The 18658-nt window shown below is 33.6% G+C and overlaps 1 protein-coding gene across 1 annotated transcript in view; it reads left to right on the forward strand.

Moving 5' to 3' along the window:
- The window catches only part of mpped2a (metallophosphoesterase domain containing 2a), a 134355-nt gene that overhangs the window by 3226 nt on the left and 112471 nt on the right, over window positions 1-18658 (forward strand). Inside the window, exon 2 of the mRNA XM_056461082.1 lies at window positions 1539-1799. Within this exon, the coding sequence (XP_056317057.1) occupies window positions 1672-1799 (128 nt within the window). The 5' untranslated portion in view covers window positions 1539-1671. The remainder of the gene's footprint in view (window positions 1-1538; window positions 1800-18658) is intronic.

Below are 18658 nucleotides of genomic sequence, written 5' to 3' on the forward strand. Positions count from 1 at the left end.
AAATATTGAATTGAAAAATCATATTTAACTTTTTCTATACAGTTTTTGTGTATTTTATTTATTTATTTGTATTTGTTTGGGTATTGTTTGTTATTGAAATAGGAAGTTGTTTTTATGTATTTTTATCTTGTCATGAAATAGCCATACGTTGCTGATAACATAATAAATAAATATTTAAATAAATAAATGTATCTAAGTCAAAAATGTAGGTTATATTGATATGTCATAATCCACCTTTGCTATTTGTTCAATCTACTTTAAAATGTGCTGAATCAACACCATTCTTGAGTTTTTTTTAGGGCACAACTTGTTTTATGTTCAATCCACTTAAATTTGTACAATTAAGTAAACATTATCAATTTGTGTTGGGACAACATGAAGGAATTGAGTTGAACCCAGCATTTTTTACACTGTAAAAGACTTTTTTTAAACAATTGTAACCTTTTACGTTTGAGGAGTAAACGGCATATTAAAATAAAAATATTAAGGTAGGTACTAGATTTTAGAAGTTATCCCAAATAAAACCTTAGGAATTGTGTTGACTCAGCTCATTTTAAATAAATAGTTTGAACAAGCAGCAAAAAATATTATAATTTTGAGTGTTGGATCATCTTTGTGTCTTTACTTTGTCTTATTAAATGCTTTCATGCAATTGATTTTACATCACAATCTTCTCCTGTCACTCTTTTCCTTCACAGATAGCATCTTGTCATCCTCCTCGGCTCTTTATGTTTGTTTGTATCATTTCTTATTGAAATATGAAGTTGTTCTTATCATCTTATGTTTTTATGTATATTTATCTTACCATGAAATAGCCATACGCTGCTGATGCGGCAATAAATATATAAATAAATGTGTCCAAGTCAAAAATGTAGGTTATATTGATACGACATAATACACCTTTGCTATTTTTTCAATCTACTTATTTAAAATGAGCTGAATCAAAACAATTCATGAGTTTTTTGGGGGACAACTTCTTAACTTCATGTTCAATTCACTTAAATTTGTAAAAATAAAGTTAACTTAATCAATTTATGTTGGGACAACATGAATGAATTGAGTGCAACCCAGCATTTTTTTACAGTGTAAAATATATTTTTAAACAATTGAACATTTAACATCTTACGTTTGAGAGGTAAACGGCATATTATAATAAAATAATAAATATTAAGATAGGTACTAGACTTTCCACAATGAAAATCTTTTACGCCAATTAGATTTTCCAGTTATTCACTGTCAGAAATGCTGGGTTCCACTCGATTCCTTCATGTTGTCCCAACACAAATCCATAATGTTAACTTAATTGAACAAATTTGAGTGGATTGAACATAAAACAATTAAGTTATCCCAAATAAAACCTCTAGAATTGTGTTTACTCAGCTCATTTTAAGTAAATAGTTTGAACAAGCAGCAAAAAATACTATTGTTTTTTATATATTATTATAAATTATTATTAATTAATCTTTTATTTGTCTTAAGTGCTTTTATGCAATTGATTTCACATCTTAATCTTTTCTTGTCACTCTTTTATTTCACAGAAAGCATCTCATCGTCCTCCTCGGCTCTTTCGAGGGTTCTTTTGCGTGTTTAAGTGGCGGTTCTGAAGGATGCTGACTGCGTGGGTCGCTCCAGGGTCCTGGTGAAGAGTCTCATGTGTCACGTGGAAAGAGAATGGCCCACGGTATGCCGACACAAGGCAAAGTGACCATCTCGGTGGACGAGTACAGCTCCAACCCCACACAGGCCTTCACCCACTACAACATTAACCAGAGCCGCTTTCAGCCGCCACACGTGCATATGTGAGTAACAAGAGATACGGCTTTTGTGCATTCATTTATGTGATTTTAGGCATGGGCTGATATACGTTTCTGATGGTATGATAACCTTGGATAAAAACATCACGGTATTGTGATTACTGCTCTAAAATAAGTTATTTTTTAAATGGCTTCGCAAAAAACTACCTTTTCCCACAATATACACTGTAAAATAGTTATTAGTTACTTAAAGCGATTAAACTAATTGCCTTAAAAGCAACAAGTTGACTTTACAAAAATAATGTAAGTAAACCCATTGTAACTCGGAACTGTTAAGCTGACTTAATTTTTATTATTATGCAAATTGTATTCACTTTTTTAAAGTCAACTAAATCTTTTTTTACTCTGTCAGACTATTTTAGCACGTCTGCTTTCAAATAATTATTGTAATTATCACAATATTACATATTTGGTGCTTCATTTAGTCTATAAAATCTACAATTATAGCCTGTATTGAATTTCAAAGACACACTGGAGTCTGGAAAAGCAGATTTATTTTAGTTACTGTCATTTTGCTAGATACAGAAAAGCTGGTAAAAACAAATATAATAAAAGTCTATTGGAAAAAGGGATTAGTTTACTTTTATTTTACAAAACGTGAATGCAATTTGCATAATAAACAAAAGTCAAATTAACAGTTCCAAGTTACAATGGGTTTACTTATTATTTTTGTAAAGTTAACGTGTTTCTTTTAAGGCAGTTGGTTTTCTTGTTTTAAATAGCTAACCACTTTTTACAGTGTTCAGCATAAATGAGTACACCCCCACAAATCTCTCATTTAAATTAATATTTTCTATCGGATGCTAGACAATATTATATTTGTGCATTTACATTAGTTCAGTCAGTACTGAAGCCAAATCTGGAGCTAATCTGACAGAATAACTTACAATAGTGATTAAAATTAGTAGCCCAAATTTATATGATAGGGACAAATATTAAAAAACATTTTCAAAAATAACAAAAATCAAGAGAAGCTAAATATATACAATTTTGTTGAAATGTTGTAGGTTGTAATTTTTTAATTTTTTGCAATATTTTGCATGAATTTAATTGTTTTATCTCTTCATTTATAAAGATGTTCTGACTAAAATATTATTTTAATAAATATATCTTTTTAATAAATCTGTTTTGTTTAAATGCACCAGTATATATTACCCATATTCACTGAGAAATGGATAGAAATATTCATTTTCAAAAGGGGGTGAAACATTTATAATATAACATTTTTATAAAATAAATATATAATATATAGTATTTTTATAATACAGTAAACATGTCAGGCTAAATAATTAAAATAAATCATTGACTTCTGCTATCTTCATTAGTTTCAGAAACACAGGTTCTTTACAACACATAAAAACAAACACTAAAAAAAACTTTACTTATACCTTAGAAACGGTATAACAGAATAATAAAAAAAAAAAATTTAAACCCTTGACTTTTTCAAGGGTTCATTCAGTCCCATGTCTACTAAATACAGTTGAAGTCAGAATTAGCCTCCTAAAGATATTATCCCCCTTTTTATTTTGTTCCTCAATTTCTGTTTAACAGAGCGAAGTTTTTTTTTCAGCACATTTCTAAACATAATAGTTTTAATAACTCACTTCTAATAACTGATTTCTTTTGTCTATGCCATGATGACAGTAAATAATATTTTACTAAATTTATTTATTTATTTATTTATTATTATTATATATTTATTTTTATTATGTAATTTTTCCCCTAACATATACATTTGGGTGTACAAATTTCTGTACAATTATTTTAATTTTTGCTTACACATTTTCAACCTAAAATGATCATAGACCCCACTGAACACTCAATAAAAATGTAGAAATCCACTCTGCCACAATTCACCACAAAAGTGGCCCATGTGACCACCCAATTTTGGTTTTGTTAGATTAGCTCCAGATTTTTTCTTCAGTACTGACTAAAATATTGCATATGCATAAATATAAAAATAAAAGTAAAGGATCCTATTAAAATATACATTTAAAAGATAGATTTGTGAGGTGTTTTTTTAGAGTACATCATGTATATATGTTAACAAAATTATCTCAGTGTTATTACCTGATACCAACTAGAACATGCACCAAATCACTAGCAAACAATACAGCAATTATACAACATCATCCAAACAAAATCTCAGCCAGACTAATGAAATAAGAAGAGACAGAATAATGTAAAAAAAGAAAGTAGAAATATGATTACAGAAAAAGTATACTTCATAAACATGATACTAAATAAGAAACTTAAACTAATAATTGATTACATTTACAGCAATGGTACTATATTGTGATATATATCATTATCAGGAGGACATGAGATGACTTGTATCATTATATGATATTTTTGTCATATTGCACATCCCTATATCACCTTATAGGTCTAAAACAGTGTATTTGGTCCTGAATAAGCAAGCTTTGTAATACGCTTGGACTGCATCGGACTCAAGATACTTTTAATAGCTTAATGGACTGCATGGGTCAGACAGAAATAGATGGTTACTGTTATGATTTTCAGGCTCTTGGTTTTTCTATCGACCTCAGTTGTTTGCTCCGTGTTACATATTTCAGGTGAAACACACACCGAATGCTTTGTCAATTACATTTTCATGCACTGCATTATGTGCAATTTAAAACCAGCTTGTGTGTGTCATGGCTTGCGGTTTTAAGGCAAAAGTCACATTCGTCATCAAGGTAGCGGTGTGTCATCATCTCAGTTTTATGGCTGAAATCTGTTGAATGTGATGCTAAAATGACCATTCTAGTGTTTTGCTTTTACATCATAATTGTCTGCATGATATTTTTCCAAAAGGAGTCATTTTAAAGCGGCACATGTTTTTGAGCTGTAACATAATGAAGATTAAAAAGGCTGCATCATTATTTAAAGCCGCTGGTGTTTGCATCAGCCGTGGTTTAATGTCCCGGTGCTGGTGATTTCTCTCTGGTAACAGTCCTTCTCGTCCACTGCTTCTCCTTAATCACCTCCTTGCTTATAGAGCAGTGTGTTCTGGGAAGCCAAAGGCTTGTTTAGATTGTGGAGATAATGATCGTGTTTACCAGAGGCCTGCGTCGCTGGACATAAACACACACACACATACACACACACAAATGCGCGTTTGCTAGACGAAATGGAGAATGCTTTGAAAAGACCTTTTTTTACATCATTTTCAGTTTCTGGACAACACACACTGCAATTTAGCTTTGTTAAAGGAGCTACTTCTCCCTGATCTGACATTTAAAGTCTCGTTTTTTTGTCTTACGCTTTTTCTGAGCAGTGTGCATGTTTCATTAGCATGCAATGTTTAATTAATGGTTCATTACTGTAACTACTTGGGCTGCACAATATATCGTTTTAGCATTGATATTGCAATGTGCGCATACGCAATAGTCATATCGCAAAGATATGCAATGTTGAGTCTGAATTATAGTTAAGTTGGAGCTACAGAATTGTATTAATCACTGTATTTATATGGATTTTATATAATTTATTAGGGCTGGGCGATTTAACCTAAATTAACAATCTCGATTTTAATTGAACATTTTAACTTGATTCTGATTATGAACAGTTTATTTTATTTATTTTTTGATGTTTTTGCCGTCATAGTTCACTGGTAAGTTTTGGACAGTAAATATACTCACATATTACAAGTGAGAGATGTTTGAAGGAAACGCACACTGTCTTCTATCTTTGATTATTTATTGAACATCAATGCTAAGCAACTGAAATTATAACACACATTGGCTAAACCTCTCTGCACCGCCCACTCTTGTCACCTCTACCAAACCGAACAATTACAAAGCTTGTGCTATATGTCGTTGTGCCGTGTAGTTAATTTTTTTTGAGAGGTGTGTGGGTATGCTATGCGAAGTATAATGTTGTCAGAATAATATAATAAGTATAAATCATAATATAATAAGTATAATTTAGCCTTGACAAAGCGGGGTCATGTGACTCCACACACAGTAGGGAAAGGAATTAAAAAAATTGACCTGGAAAAATTATATAGATTTTAAGTTCTGAATGTCAGTTTCGATTACTTTTAGATGAATCACCCAGCCTTATGATTTATGCAAAATAATAATAATAATAATAAAAAAATAAATCTTACTTAGAATTTTTGTCTTCAGTCCAAAATATCTATGTTACATCACCCCACTAACAGATAAATTAGCTTGTTTTAAGGTAAATCTCTTAATTGGGACTTATTTCCTCTGACAGCGAAAACAAAACAATATTTTTTACTTGATATAAGATTTTTTTTTTTTTAAATATTTGGATTGGAAAAAGACAAAACAAAGTCAGATTTTTTTTTATATTGTGGCTATTCAATTTCTGTACCTGCATATTGTTAGACTCCCCTATAACTGTCAAATTGTGCTATTCAAGCTATATTTATCGCAGAATAATAAAATATCGCAATATCAGATTTTCCAAAATCGTACAGCCCTAGAAACTGCTAGTGAAAAAGATCAGACTTTGCTTAATGATGCGTGTTGGATTTCTCCAATCATTTAGACTAGTTTTCGCTGTTAATAAATGCGTACATACAGACACATGCATGCAGTTGAGGGAAATTGATTAGCCGTGACCTGTGAAATTTTAATTCTCTAAGTGCTGTTTTGAACAAAACGTTTTATTTTCAACACCTTTAGAAACATAATAGTGTTAATAATTAATTTCTGATTACTAATTTATTTCCCTTGTCATGATGGCAGTGCACTATATTTTATTAGTAGTTTTGCAGGATGTTAGTATTCAGCTTAAAGTGTTTTAAGGGTTCAATTGGGTTAAATTGACAAGTCATTGTACAACAGTTGTTTTTTCTGTAGCCAATCAAAAAAATATATATTTCTTAAGGGGGCTAAAAATATTAACCTTTGTTTTGTATAATTTTATTTTGTCTAGTCAGACTAAAGGAAATAAGACTCCTCTTGAAGAAAAACATTATAGGATATACTGTGAAAAATGTCCTTGCTTTGTTAGACAGCATTTGGGAGATATCTGAAAAAGAATATTAAAAAAAGCATAATAATTTTGTCTTTAAAATATATAAACAAATATTATGTGATATTGGTCTAAAGCAGGGGTGCCCAAATTTTTTCCTATAAAGGGCCAAAAACCAAATTTAATTGAGGGCTGTGGGCCGAATATATATAACAAACCATATTACAATAAATTTGCCAATGGGAATTTCCTAATAACTAGAAAATGTTGCTTTTAAATCATATTAAGTAACCCAGTATAATTTGTAACATTTTATAATGAATTCATTACTGTAAAAACGTAAACAATTCCATTTATAACACAATAGAGTTCAATGCTGAATACACTAGTCGAGCAGCTCCTGCCTTCACCTTGGTTTGCTCACAGATGACTTGTGCGTCTGTCAAGTGACAGTATTTACAGTTTAAAAGTCTGACTCATTTACAACATTTAATTAAATCCTTTAATTTCAGAACTTTTAATTAACATTTTCTCAGCAAAGTATAAGACAAAACAGTATTTTACTATTGGATATCTATTAGAGGGCGACACAGTGGCTCAGTGGTTAGCACTGTCACCTCACAACAGGACGGTCGCTGTTTTGAGTCCCAACTGGGTCAGTTGGCATGTCTGTGTGGAGTTTGCATGTTCTTCCCGTCTTGGCGTGGGTTTCCTCCGGGTGCTCCTGTTTCCTCCACAGTCCAAAGGCATGTGCTGTAGGTGAATTGAATAAGCTAAATTGGCCGTAGTAGTGTATGTGTGTGAATGAGTGTGTATAGGTGTTTTTCACAGTACTGGGTTGCAGCTGGATTGTCATCCGCTGTGTAAAACATATGCTAGGTAAATTGGTGGTTCATTCCGCTGTGGTGACTCCTGACGAATGAAGGAACTTAGCCGAAAGAAATGAAGGATATCTATTAGAGTTGTTCAGCTTATAAAATTTTTTATATCAGCATTAAACGGTAAAATCCACAAGCATTTTAATATCCCATTGAAAATATCCTCCACTTATTATACTTCATGGCATATTTCTTAGTAAATGGCATATTTTATAGTCAGTGTTATTCACAGACAAACAAATGTAGGACGAGATTCATATTTTTTCTTGTCTGCGGCATTTTCTTACAATAGTAGTTCCAGTAAAATTTCTAAGACTAGTTTAGTAAGCTAGTTTCTTCATCCTTAAGCTGCCTTTCTGGCATCAGCTGTCATTTTAGATTACAAAGTCAAACACTTGTTTTCTTTGTAATAATATCTACAGATGAATACTACACAATCAGGAATATGTTAGAGAAATAGACCCACATCACTGACTTCATGTAGGTGGTTGGTTTAGCAGGATATTTTGACACGCTGCTCAGTTTTGACTCCATGCAGCGCTCGTGTAGGTGTTCTAGGAGGGAATTTTGTGACTGTGTGTGTGTTCAGAAGATCGTGGCAGTGACCCAGTTATACTCGTGGCCCCTGTGCATTGACAGCAATTAGCCTCTTTAGGGCTCGTCAGGGTGACCTAGGGAGTCTAAGAACGTCTACGGAAGAGATGATTTCCCTCCGTTTAGCAGTCCAGCCAAGTAGTCAGTTTTTGCTCCCTCCCTCTTTTATGGACCTTTTTTTTTTCATTTCACATGGAGTAAAATACATAGCAACAGAGATGCTGTGCTTTGGTGCTAATCGTGTCACATCAGCTATAGTGGAGCTTATTTCTTTATTTATTTTGAGGTGACAGATTTAAGAAATGAAAATGCGGAGTATATTGCTCAAGCAAACTGTCATGATGTTTGGGTTAAATTGTTGTAATTTGCTTAAAATTCAGCAGTTAAATTTCCTTTTCTCATCCACAAATTTCAGAAATTAGCCTAGGACATTTTTCTTTATTTATAGAAATAACATGCTTATTCAGCAATATGTCTATTTCTGTCAATAAAATCTGCAAAACTAAATTATGATTTGTTATTTCTTCTTGCAATAACTTGATTATTTATCTTTTTAGCAATAATTTACAGATTCATTTGACTTCATTGTGGGGTCTTAAATTTGAAACACCCTGTTTTTAGGCCTTTTTAAATATAAAAAATATTGATTTCTAGGTCTTAAATCAATATAAATGAGTCTTAGTTGTCCTATGTCAATTAGGGATGCAATGATTAACCGATTTCACTATTAACTACGCTAATTCATCACGGTTAATTAATCGTGAAGGCTTCTCAACACCGTTTTTCTGCGCGGAACAAAACTGCTGCAACTAAACACACTCAAAAAGGTTGTTTTTTTTTTTCTTTTTTTTTGCTCGTTCAAACTACTTATTTAAAATGAGCTGAAACAACACAATTCTTAAGATTTCATCGGGACAATTTAATTTTTTTTTTGTTCAATCGACATGAATTTGTTAGGTGTTAAATTAACTTAATTAATTTGTGTTGGGACAATTGAGTGGAACCCTGCATTTTTTACAGTGCAAAGTTATGGCAACTGTGCACTAGTTTAAAGTTTCAAACTTGTACACCAAGGCTAATACCCATGCACACTGGATTAACTATGGCTGAGGCTATTAAATAAGGGCGGTTTACATATCGCGTCTTTTGTGCACGCAAGTTTGTTATTTCCAATGGAGGGACTTGGCTTGCCATGCATATTGGCTGCGATGCGCTCACGCTTTCCAGGTGCACCTAGATAAAAGAATGCTGCGCAGCGCAAGTCATGTGACAAGATCTGACCAATCAGCTTCATACTTTGTATGGAATGTAGACATTTCTACTCCAAAGAGAAAAAAACCCCAAAATGAACTATTTTGTAATATAGTTGATCTAAAGTGCCTTTCAGACAGGGGTTTAGCAGCCTTTAACTACATTTTGTTCTAAAATCTAAAAGGGATATACTTCGCTAATAAGTAGCTTAGATTTACAGATAAATACTGTTTTTTTTTTATTTATTTATTCAATCATTTTGTCTTTTTTTTCAGTGTAAAATTATTATTTTTTGTCTGGTCCGGAGTGTCCAGGATTCATCTTTTGCTTTCGCTTTCTAAAGCTGTCGTTAACCATATGTTTTTTTGCTTTACATTTTTACGTAAGCCTACTTTCGATTGGCATTGCAGCTGACTGAATGCGCACAGCGGTGAGTGTGAAAGAAACATTAAATAATTACCTCTTTAATCTAAACAACTCAGAAAAACGTAACTATAATCTAGGAGAAGATAAATTAACTCTTCTAAACTGGCTGCAAATCCACACCATAATGGTTAATCTATGCATTTGCATTATTTAAATAGTCTACACGTTTTAATTTTGCAATTATTATAATTTTTAGAGATATTGTGTTTTTATTCCCCTTTCTGTCATTTAATTTTCATTTGCTGTATATTAATTTGATGATGTCAATATATTACTTAGGCTATTTAATATGCATGTCTAAAATGCTTTGGCTTTCGAGTTTGCTTTGAACTTGAACGGAAGAAGCAGATTTTATCTGTCAGTGGGTGCACATGGCTCCTGAATGGTATAAAAATAAGAGAAATGGTAGATTTCTTTTTTATTTCAACAGTCTTTTTTTTACTTTAACCTATTGAAAGGAAACTGTGGATAAACGAGGTCATAATAAATAAAATTATTGTTAAAAATAAGCTTGTTTTGTTTGTCGTTCCTATCTGGCTACTACCAATAGTATATTTCAATCTTGTGGGAAGCACTGTGTACCATGGCCAAAGCAGTCAGTGTACAGTAAATAGAAGTCACTTATATTTGACAAAAACTAAAATTAGTCTGTTAAACAACATCAGAAATGCTCAGGTCATGCAGTTTGAAGGCTGTAATGGATATTCATTTATATTCATTTTTCAGATGTACGTGCATTTTCTATATTTCTTCCTGTATGTGACTACTCTGTCCTTGTCCATCATCTTATGCTTTCATCATGAAAGGTTGTTTGCTATATGGTGCGAAAGGGGCATGGGTCAAAACGGTTGAAACACCTGTTGCAAACATGGTATGGTTTGTAAGGGCATGGGTCAGAGCGGAGAAACGGCTAATGCAAACATGGTATAGGCTGATTAGAAGTGACCTCGTAAGCAGTACAAGGAAGAAACCAGAAATAACGGAGAGCACACTCTGTTTCAAGTGTCTCACTCTGCAGAAACTGTTGTTGCTGTATGATTGTGCCCTTCTTTGCAAAGAATAAAGCTTTAAAAAGACACCCTGGGTAAGACTTTGTCTTCTTTACCACAGAGAATGCCTCATTAAAGAAAAATTGCCACTACAAGTTATAAATCCATAAATTTAAACAATTTCTACTTAAATTCATATTAACAAATTATTATTATTATTATTATTATTATTTATTGCATCTATTTAACATATAGCCACCTTTTCACTGACCAGTGTTTATTTCCAATGATATTTCAGATCTCCGCTTTTATGCAAAGTCTAATTGCTAAACTAGCCTAAAGGTACTTTGTAAAAACTGCTATTCCATTTGGATTTTTTTGGTCTTTATTTTCATATCTTTTTTTATTTCTTCCCTCTCATTCTTTTTCTCTTCGTCTCTTCTTTGTGATTGAAATGGTTGTTCACCTGCTCCTTCATTACCCCTCCCCCACACGTCCACCTTCCACCTGAAATTGGTTGTTGCCTTTTTTTCTTTTTCTATTTAACCTGATCTAACAGAAATAACCGAGCGCGGGCCAGCAGCTCCTGTGCCTTTATTTCTGCAGGCCTCTTTAATAAGAGCGTAATTGATCTTTGGCTTGGTTGCCCTGCTCTTTAATGTGCACATGTCCAGGCCTGAACGCATGCCAGCCTAAAAATACTCGACTGTTCAATACAGATTGGATTGATCATGAAGATGCTGGAAAAAAACCAAAACATTATAGTATCATTGGTGGTGTGTTGGATGGTTTACTCGAGGTGAAACATTGACAAGCAAAGAAAATCTATATTTTGTGGGATTTGAATAATTAATGACATTTTTTCTTATTGTGTGTTTGTGCTGGTGTATTCGCTTGTTTAGGCCTGTCACTGATAAATATCATACAAAAAAAAAACACTAGTAGTAGGGCTGCACAATATATTGTTTCAGCATTGATATCGCAATTTGCACATCCGCAATAGTCACATCGCAGGGTCTCCAATGTAGAATTAGAATTGGAGTTGAATAGGAGTTAAAAACACGCATGATTGTTGAGTAATTGCAAAGCTTAACCATAAAGTTACAAAACAGATGTATTTTTGCATGTTGTGTTTTAAGGCATGTGACTGTGTATTAATTTCAACCTCGATTAGGCATAGGGCGAAGTTGCAAAACAATGATCACAATATCACTTTTCATATCATTCGATATTGATAATTATTGAATATTTTTTAACAATACACTTAGGAATATTAGGATTTTTTTATCCAATCACTTTATTTTAATTTACCAGCATTACTAAAGCAAATAGTTTTAATAGTCAAAAATATTTAAACAAAATATCTGATCTCTTTATAATAAAGTAAACAGAAGTGTTAAAGAGACTCTTAAACTTGATGAATAACATGTTAAAAAGTGTGTGCAATGGTAACGGTAGATTAACATCTGTAAGGTGTCAATAATAATGATACAGTAAACTTCAAACTCTGTCAACAAAACAAATGATGATAATCAGATCTGAGCTTTCAAGTAAAGGAACCAGCCATCATTATTCAAATACATGCTGCAACATTACAAATTGTGAAGTTGAATGACTATATTCCCCTCTTTGCTAAAAAATCTTTCAGATGGAGAGCTAGTGGCTGGGATGCACAAGAAAAGAAACCAAAAAGCCACTCTGGCTACATCCTTTTTTATTTACAATCTCCTCACTGCTCCTCACTGCTGCTATAAGGAACTCATTTTTACATGTGTTATTATTCTGACCTAAAGTGAGAAGCGCTACCCTGGCATCTCCTGTAACTTGGCGACCATTAACCATTTCCCAGAGGATGATAAATCATTGATGCAGTTTCGATGCAAGTTTATGGAGAAAAGTAAAAAGCACTGCAGTGTTTGTATGCGCTGTTTGTATGAGGTAATTAGTCTGCCGTTATTACTGAAATGTGCATATTCCATACAAGGCGTGAAGCAGATTGGTTCGTTTTACTTGCATGAATCGCAGTGTGCTCGCGGCATTCAGAAAAGTTCAGATGTCTTCAAGTAGATGCGGTTGGAAAATGTGCGCGGTTCCCGTGCGCGCCGCTTGCACAACATGTGCGCGTCGCTTCCATATGCGTGTGGTGCAAGTCACGCCTCCATTGGATTCAACATATTCAATTCACCTTTATTTGTATAGCGCTTTTACAATGTAGATTGTGTCAAAGCAGCTTCACATAAAAGGTCATAGTAAATTCGAACAGTGTAGTTTAGTATGTAGTGTTTAAGTTCAGTTCATTGGAAATGACAAATTTACAGCCTAAGCTTCCAAGGTGCACACTCAGCAGACACAATTTAATAAGACTATAGCACTTTATATCGAAACTACATACTGAAATTTTTTTTTTTATCAATATGGACAAGGTTGTTCGGTCAATAAATATTGATACCGATTTTATCTCCCAGCCCTATAAAAGCATTCAGGCACAGGAAATCAAAATATTAGTAACTTCAAGAAAGATTAATTATATTTATATACAATATATAAGCATTGATGATTATACAGTGTTATTTGTTTTAAATGTAATTATTTAGTTTGTGTACCTGAATACTGTTTGACTGCTATAAAAAAAACAAAGCATTTATTTAATTTCTAACTTTATTTATCATTAGGGGTGTGAACCTACACTGATCTCATGATTGGGTTCGGTTACGATTATCATGCCATCGATTCGGTTCAGTTTGATATTACGGTGCACTGACAATGCTTTCCATAAACAATTTGATATTTTACTTAGCAACACAATAATTCTTGTATTAAAATGTATAATTTGTAAATATATTAATATTTATATATTATTTGTAATAGAATTTTGTCCTTTCATACAAGCAGTCATATATGAACTGTACCTTTAATTTTACCTGCTCAAAGAAAACACTCTTATTGAATGTATCAAACAAAACTCAAGTACATGCACAGAAGTCAGCATGAGCAAATAACAAATGTAAATATTATCCTGCTTGCTTTTTGAGCGTTGTCGAACAAGTTCTTAAACTCCTATGATTGACAACGCGCTCAACAGAATGGACTGCGTTTGGCTCTAATGGTGTTAAGCAAACAGTGACACAGACACCGATGTTAAACGAACGCATCGATCAGCTGATCTATTATAGACAGCGACACAGAGGAGAAAATTCGCTCTGACACACTTGATCCACAAGTAACGTTATTGTTTTAGCAGCCGAGATAGGAGATAAAACATTACCTCACGAACATGCCAGCACGTCAAAGGGGCCACTATCTATCTGGGTTCTGATGTATTTCCAGGTCAGGGAAAGACTGTCCAGCAAACTCGCAAGTAGTGAATTGTGCACAGTTATCTGCTTTTTAAGTAGTTGGAGTGTTTTAAATACTTGCGGTCTCCTCCCTCGCCATAGTAAGCTACCGCCATAAAACGCATATGTGATAAATGATGTCAGTACATAACCGGTTATGATTATTACTGAACCGATACTGAATTGTTTGCGTCTGCATCGCAGTGCATCGAAAAAACAATCAATTTTGACACCCCCCCTTTATCATGTGATTTGGTTTATTACATTTCATGCAGATGTGCTCCACTACAAAGACATTCTGTTATCATCTAAAATGATCCATAAATTAATAATTCTTTTCAAATAGAGCTATTCGTTTAATCTGTTAAAATTATACTCAATATCGCAGTATGTATCACAGAAAAATAAAATATTACAATGTCAGTTTTTTTCCAATATCGTGCAGCCCTAAATAGTAGTAAGTCATTGTTTTAACAAGTGGTTCATTTGATTTGTTCCAAACAGCTGATTCATTCAGAAATAAAGAAATGTCATTATGAATTAAACATTGATTAGTCTAGGAATTTAAGGGCACAATATACAATACTTTTCCATTAAAATATCCAAAAACCACTTTAACAGTGTTATATATTTTGCAGACTTAAGTACTTATATTATCTCAGATGTTTCGAAGTTGAAATCAAATGAAATAAGCAGTTTTAACTAGTGAGGCTGAGCATGTGCTGTATGGTCGTATTAGTAACATCATACACTAGGGCTGGGCGATATGGCAAAAATGCAATCTCGATAATTATTTTCCATATTGAACGATAACGCTATATATTTTGATACAAGTCACTAACTCTTCCAGATTTTAAAGAGTACCCCAACAATGACTGAAGCCAAAAAAATTAGAGCGTCCATTAAATGGCGAAACATTTTCGGCCAATAAATTTACGGTGGCCGGAAATTCGGCGCATCTCTAATATTAACACACTTTTAGATTCCCATTGTTGCACATTTCTGTTGTGTGATTGGCTCTTTGATCAGTATGACGTAAAAAATCCAGAGCTTATCATTGTTATTGACATAAATTTTACTGCGATTCGATATATCGTTTATCTTCCCAGCCCTGTCATACACCCTCGATTTAACCTCGAAATAATAATTTATTTGCACAAACATTTATAAAATATTATACATTATGCTAGTTTGTCAGTAGATATATAATTATCAACAATATTTTGACCTAGATGTTTAGCATGTCAGCTATGGGGAAAAGCCTGTATATAGGTACGGTGGTCTCTCGCTATAACGCGGTTCACCTTTCGCTGATTTTTTTTAGTTCAATTTGACATGCTTATTTTTATTTATTTTTTCACAGCGCATTGTGTTCTGCGTCCTGATTGGGTGTAGACCCCTGTCAATCAATCTCTTCCGTGTCTCCTGTACTGCACGGAATGTGTTCAGCTTGCCACATTAACGTAAATCTTTGATCGCTAACTAGGATGCAAAAAGGGTTGTCACTGTCTGCAACAAGACCATCGTAAAGGGGGTGACGAACACTGGATGTGCCGCATTTTAGAATTCTAAACATAGGTTTATATTAGGGTACACACATCGATGCCACAAGTCAATGGCTGTCTGCAGTGCCCAGCTACGACTCAGAACACTGATCATATTTCTGCCGCACCACAGACCGCCATCTGATAACATGCAATAACATGCAGATGTGGATGCTTCGCGTCTTCGCCTATCGCAGGTTATTTTTTTAATGTAACTCCTGCAAATAATGAGGGACCTCTGTTTATATATGCACTCAAACAAAGATTTTTACTGCTGGTTCAAACTACTTATTTGAAATGAGCTGAAACATCAAAGTTATTGAGATGTTTTGGGGACAACTTATTTGTTTTATGTTCAATCCACTTAAATTTGTTAAATCAATTAAGTTAACTTAAATGTTTTGAGTTAGGACAACATGAAGCAGTTGTGTGAAACCCAGTATTTTTTACGGTGTATATATTTTTTTTACACTAAAACAGCTTCAAAGAAAATCAAAGTATTTTTGACGTGTTCTTCCTACAAATTTTTATGCTTCTCTTCCAGCACCCGAGTGCGTTATGAGGGTTAATTATTCCTCTCTTCTCCCCTCTCTCTTTCTCTCTCTCTCGCTTTTTTTTTTTCTTGTGTGCCTCTCATCTCTTCCTTTAAGCCCTGTTAATTTCTCAACCTTTGAATAATTAAAACGCTCATAAAAGTGCGAAGCGTTTAAGAATTTCAACTCGACGCTCATTTCATCCCAGCCACAGGGAAGAAGAGAAGCTTCATATCGAATTAAACGGCTGCAGCGCGCTTCCCTAGCTCACAATAAACCACAGTGCAGAAAGACTTTAGCATCCGCTTTGAATTCATTCGTTTGAATTACGCCATTTGTTGTTGAAAAAGACTTGCATAAAAAGCCTGTTTCTCTTTACTCTCTTCGCTTTTTCCACCCATTGATGAAAGGCTTGGACAAAATTCTTTTTTTTTTGTTCTGTGCTCCTCGCTCCATGTTGATGCATTGACATGCTGCATACAAGCAGGTTTTTATAGCAGCTGTCTTTAGAGATTTATGTTAGAGGACATTTACATTCTCTTTCTGAAGCACATGAGTGACAAACGACAGGAATGGAGTGCTCCGCGTGCGCATCCGTGTGCTGCGTGTGTAATGGAAGTGCATGGGATTGAATATATTGGAACTAGCGGGGCTTTGCGTGGACTGTAATAGCAGTAAGCACACTGGCCGGCCTCCGTAATGCAGATGTCCCGCAGAATTAAATCAGAACTCGGTCTCATTCAGCGGTTTCTCCTCAATTCTTTTTTTTTTCTATCCAGGGGGATCTGTTTTAGCTTGTGTGTGTGTGTGTGTGTGTGTGTGGGAGGGTTGCACAGGACTTTTCGAGGCCTTTGAAATGAGAGAACCCTTGATTAAACTCACACAGCTTCTGTCCGCCGAGCCACTGCACAAGGTCATGCAGGTCAAGTGACAATTGACATTGGGCAGGTCTGGGACTCGTGTGTTTGAAGTTTTTTTTTTTTTTTACATTTTAGCACAGGCGACCATACACTTCCTTTTCAGAAAGAATGAGAGAGAGGTGAAGGTCCTGTTACCATTTACTTTTGTCGCTGATAAACACCGTTTGACTTGCTAGGTCTGAATTGGTGACTTGAGCCTTATGCTTTGCCTTAAATGTAACTGGGGAAAATATTGTATACTTTATTGTGTTATCTTTAGTTAATGTCTGTTAGATTAAATGTATTTTTATTTTTATAGGTATTTTACAGGTTTTTTACATTTTTATTTATTTATTATTATTTTTTTCTTTTAGATTGAAGGTATTCATTTAATAACAGCCAGTTCAGAATTACATTTTGCAGTTCTAATATCCACTTAATTTGCCGGAGAAATTTTTTTCAGTTTTTCTTTACTGTAAAACACAGCTTTACTTAAAAATTGCAGGTAAATCTATTGTAGTTTGGAAGTCTTGAAGAAACACTCTACTTTTTTGGAAATAGGCTTATATTTCAATTCCCCTAGCATTAAACCGTTGAGTTTTACCATTTTATAAAATTTGTTCAGGTTATCTCTGGGTCTAGTGGAAATACTTTTAGCTTAGCTTAGCATACATCATTGAATCAGATTAGACCATTAGCATCTCACTCAATTTTTAAAAAGGGTTTTGATAATTTTTATTTATTTATTTATTATTATTATTATTATTATTATTATTATTATTATTATTATTTTCTGTTAGATTGAAGGTATTCATTTAATAACAGCCAGTTCAGGATTACATTTTACAGTTCTAATACAAAACTTAATTTGCTGGAGTACATTTTTTCAGTTTTTCTAAACTGTAAGAAACAGCTTTACCTAAAAATAATGAGTAAGAATATTGTAGTTTGGAAGTCTTAAATAAACACTCAACTTTTTTTGGAAATAGGCTTATATTTCAATTCACCTATAGGTGCTATAGCAATAAACAGTTGAGTTTTAGCATTTTTTAAAAATTCGTTCAGGTGATCTCTGGGTGGCAATACTTTTAGCTTAGCTTAGTAGAGATCATTGAATCAGATTAGACCATTAGCATCTAACTCAAAGGGTTTTGATAATTTTTCAATTAATCCTTGACACTTTTGTATTTGCATAATTTACTAAGACCAATGTGAAATGAAACGTTGCTATTTTGTAGGTCAATATGGCTACGAACTACACTCTCATTCAGGTGTAATAATCAAGGAACTTTGCTGCTGCTTCATGGCTGCAGCAGGCACAACTATTTTATGCAGTGTTGTTACCTATCAGGGGACTATTTTCAGGTGCCTCGTAATATTTTTGGGACTTATAAAATGATCGCCATGTTAAAATTGGTTGAAGTTCAAATGATTAACTCATTTCT

The sequence above is a fragment of the Danio aesculapii genome, chromosome 7, assembly GCF_903798145.1.
Source record: "Danio aesculapii chromosome 7, fDanAes4.1, whole genome shotgun sequence".
Classification (NCBI taxonomy): domain Eukaryota; kingdom Metazoa; phylum Chordata; class Actinopteri; order Cypriniformes; family Danionidae; genus Danio; species Danio aesculapii.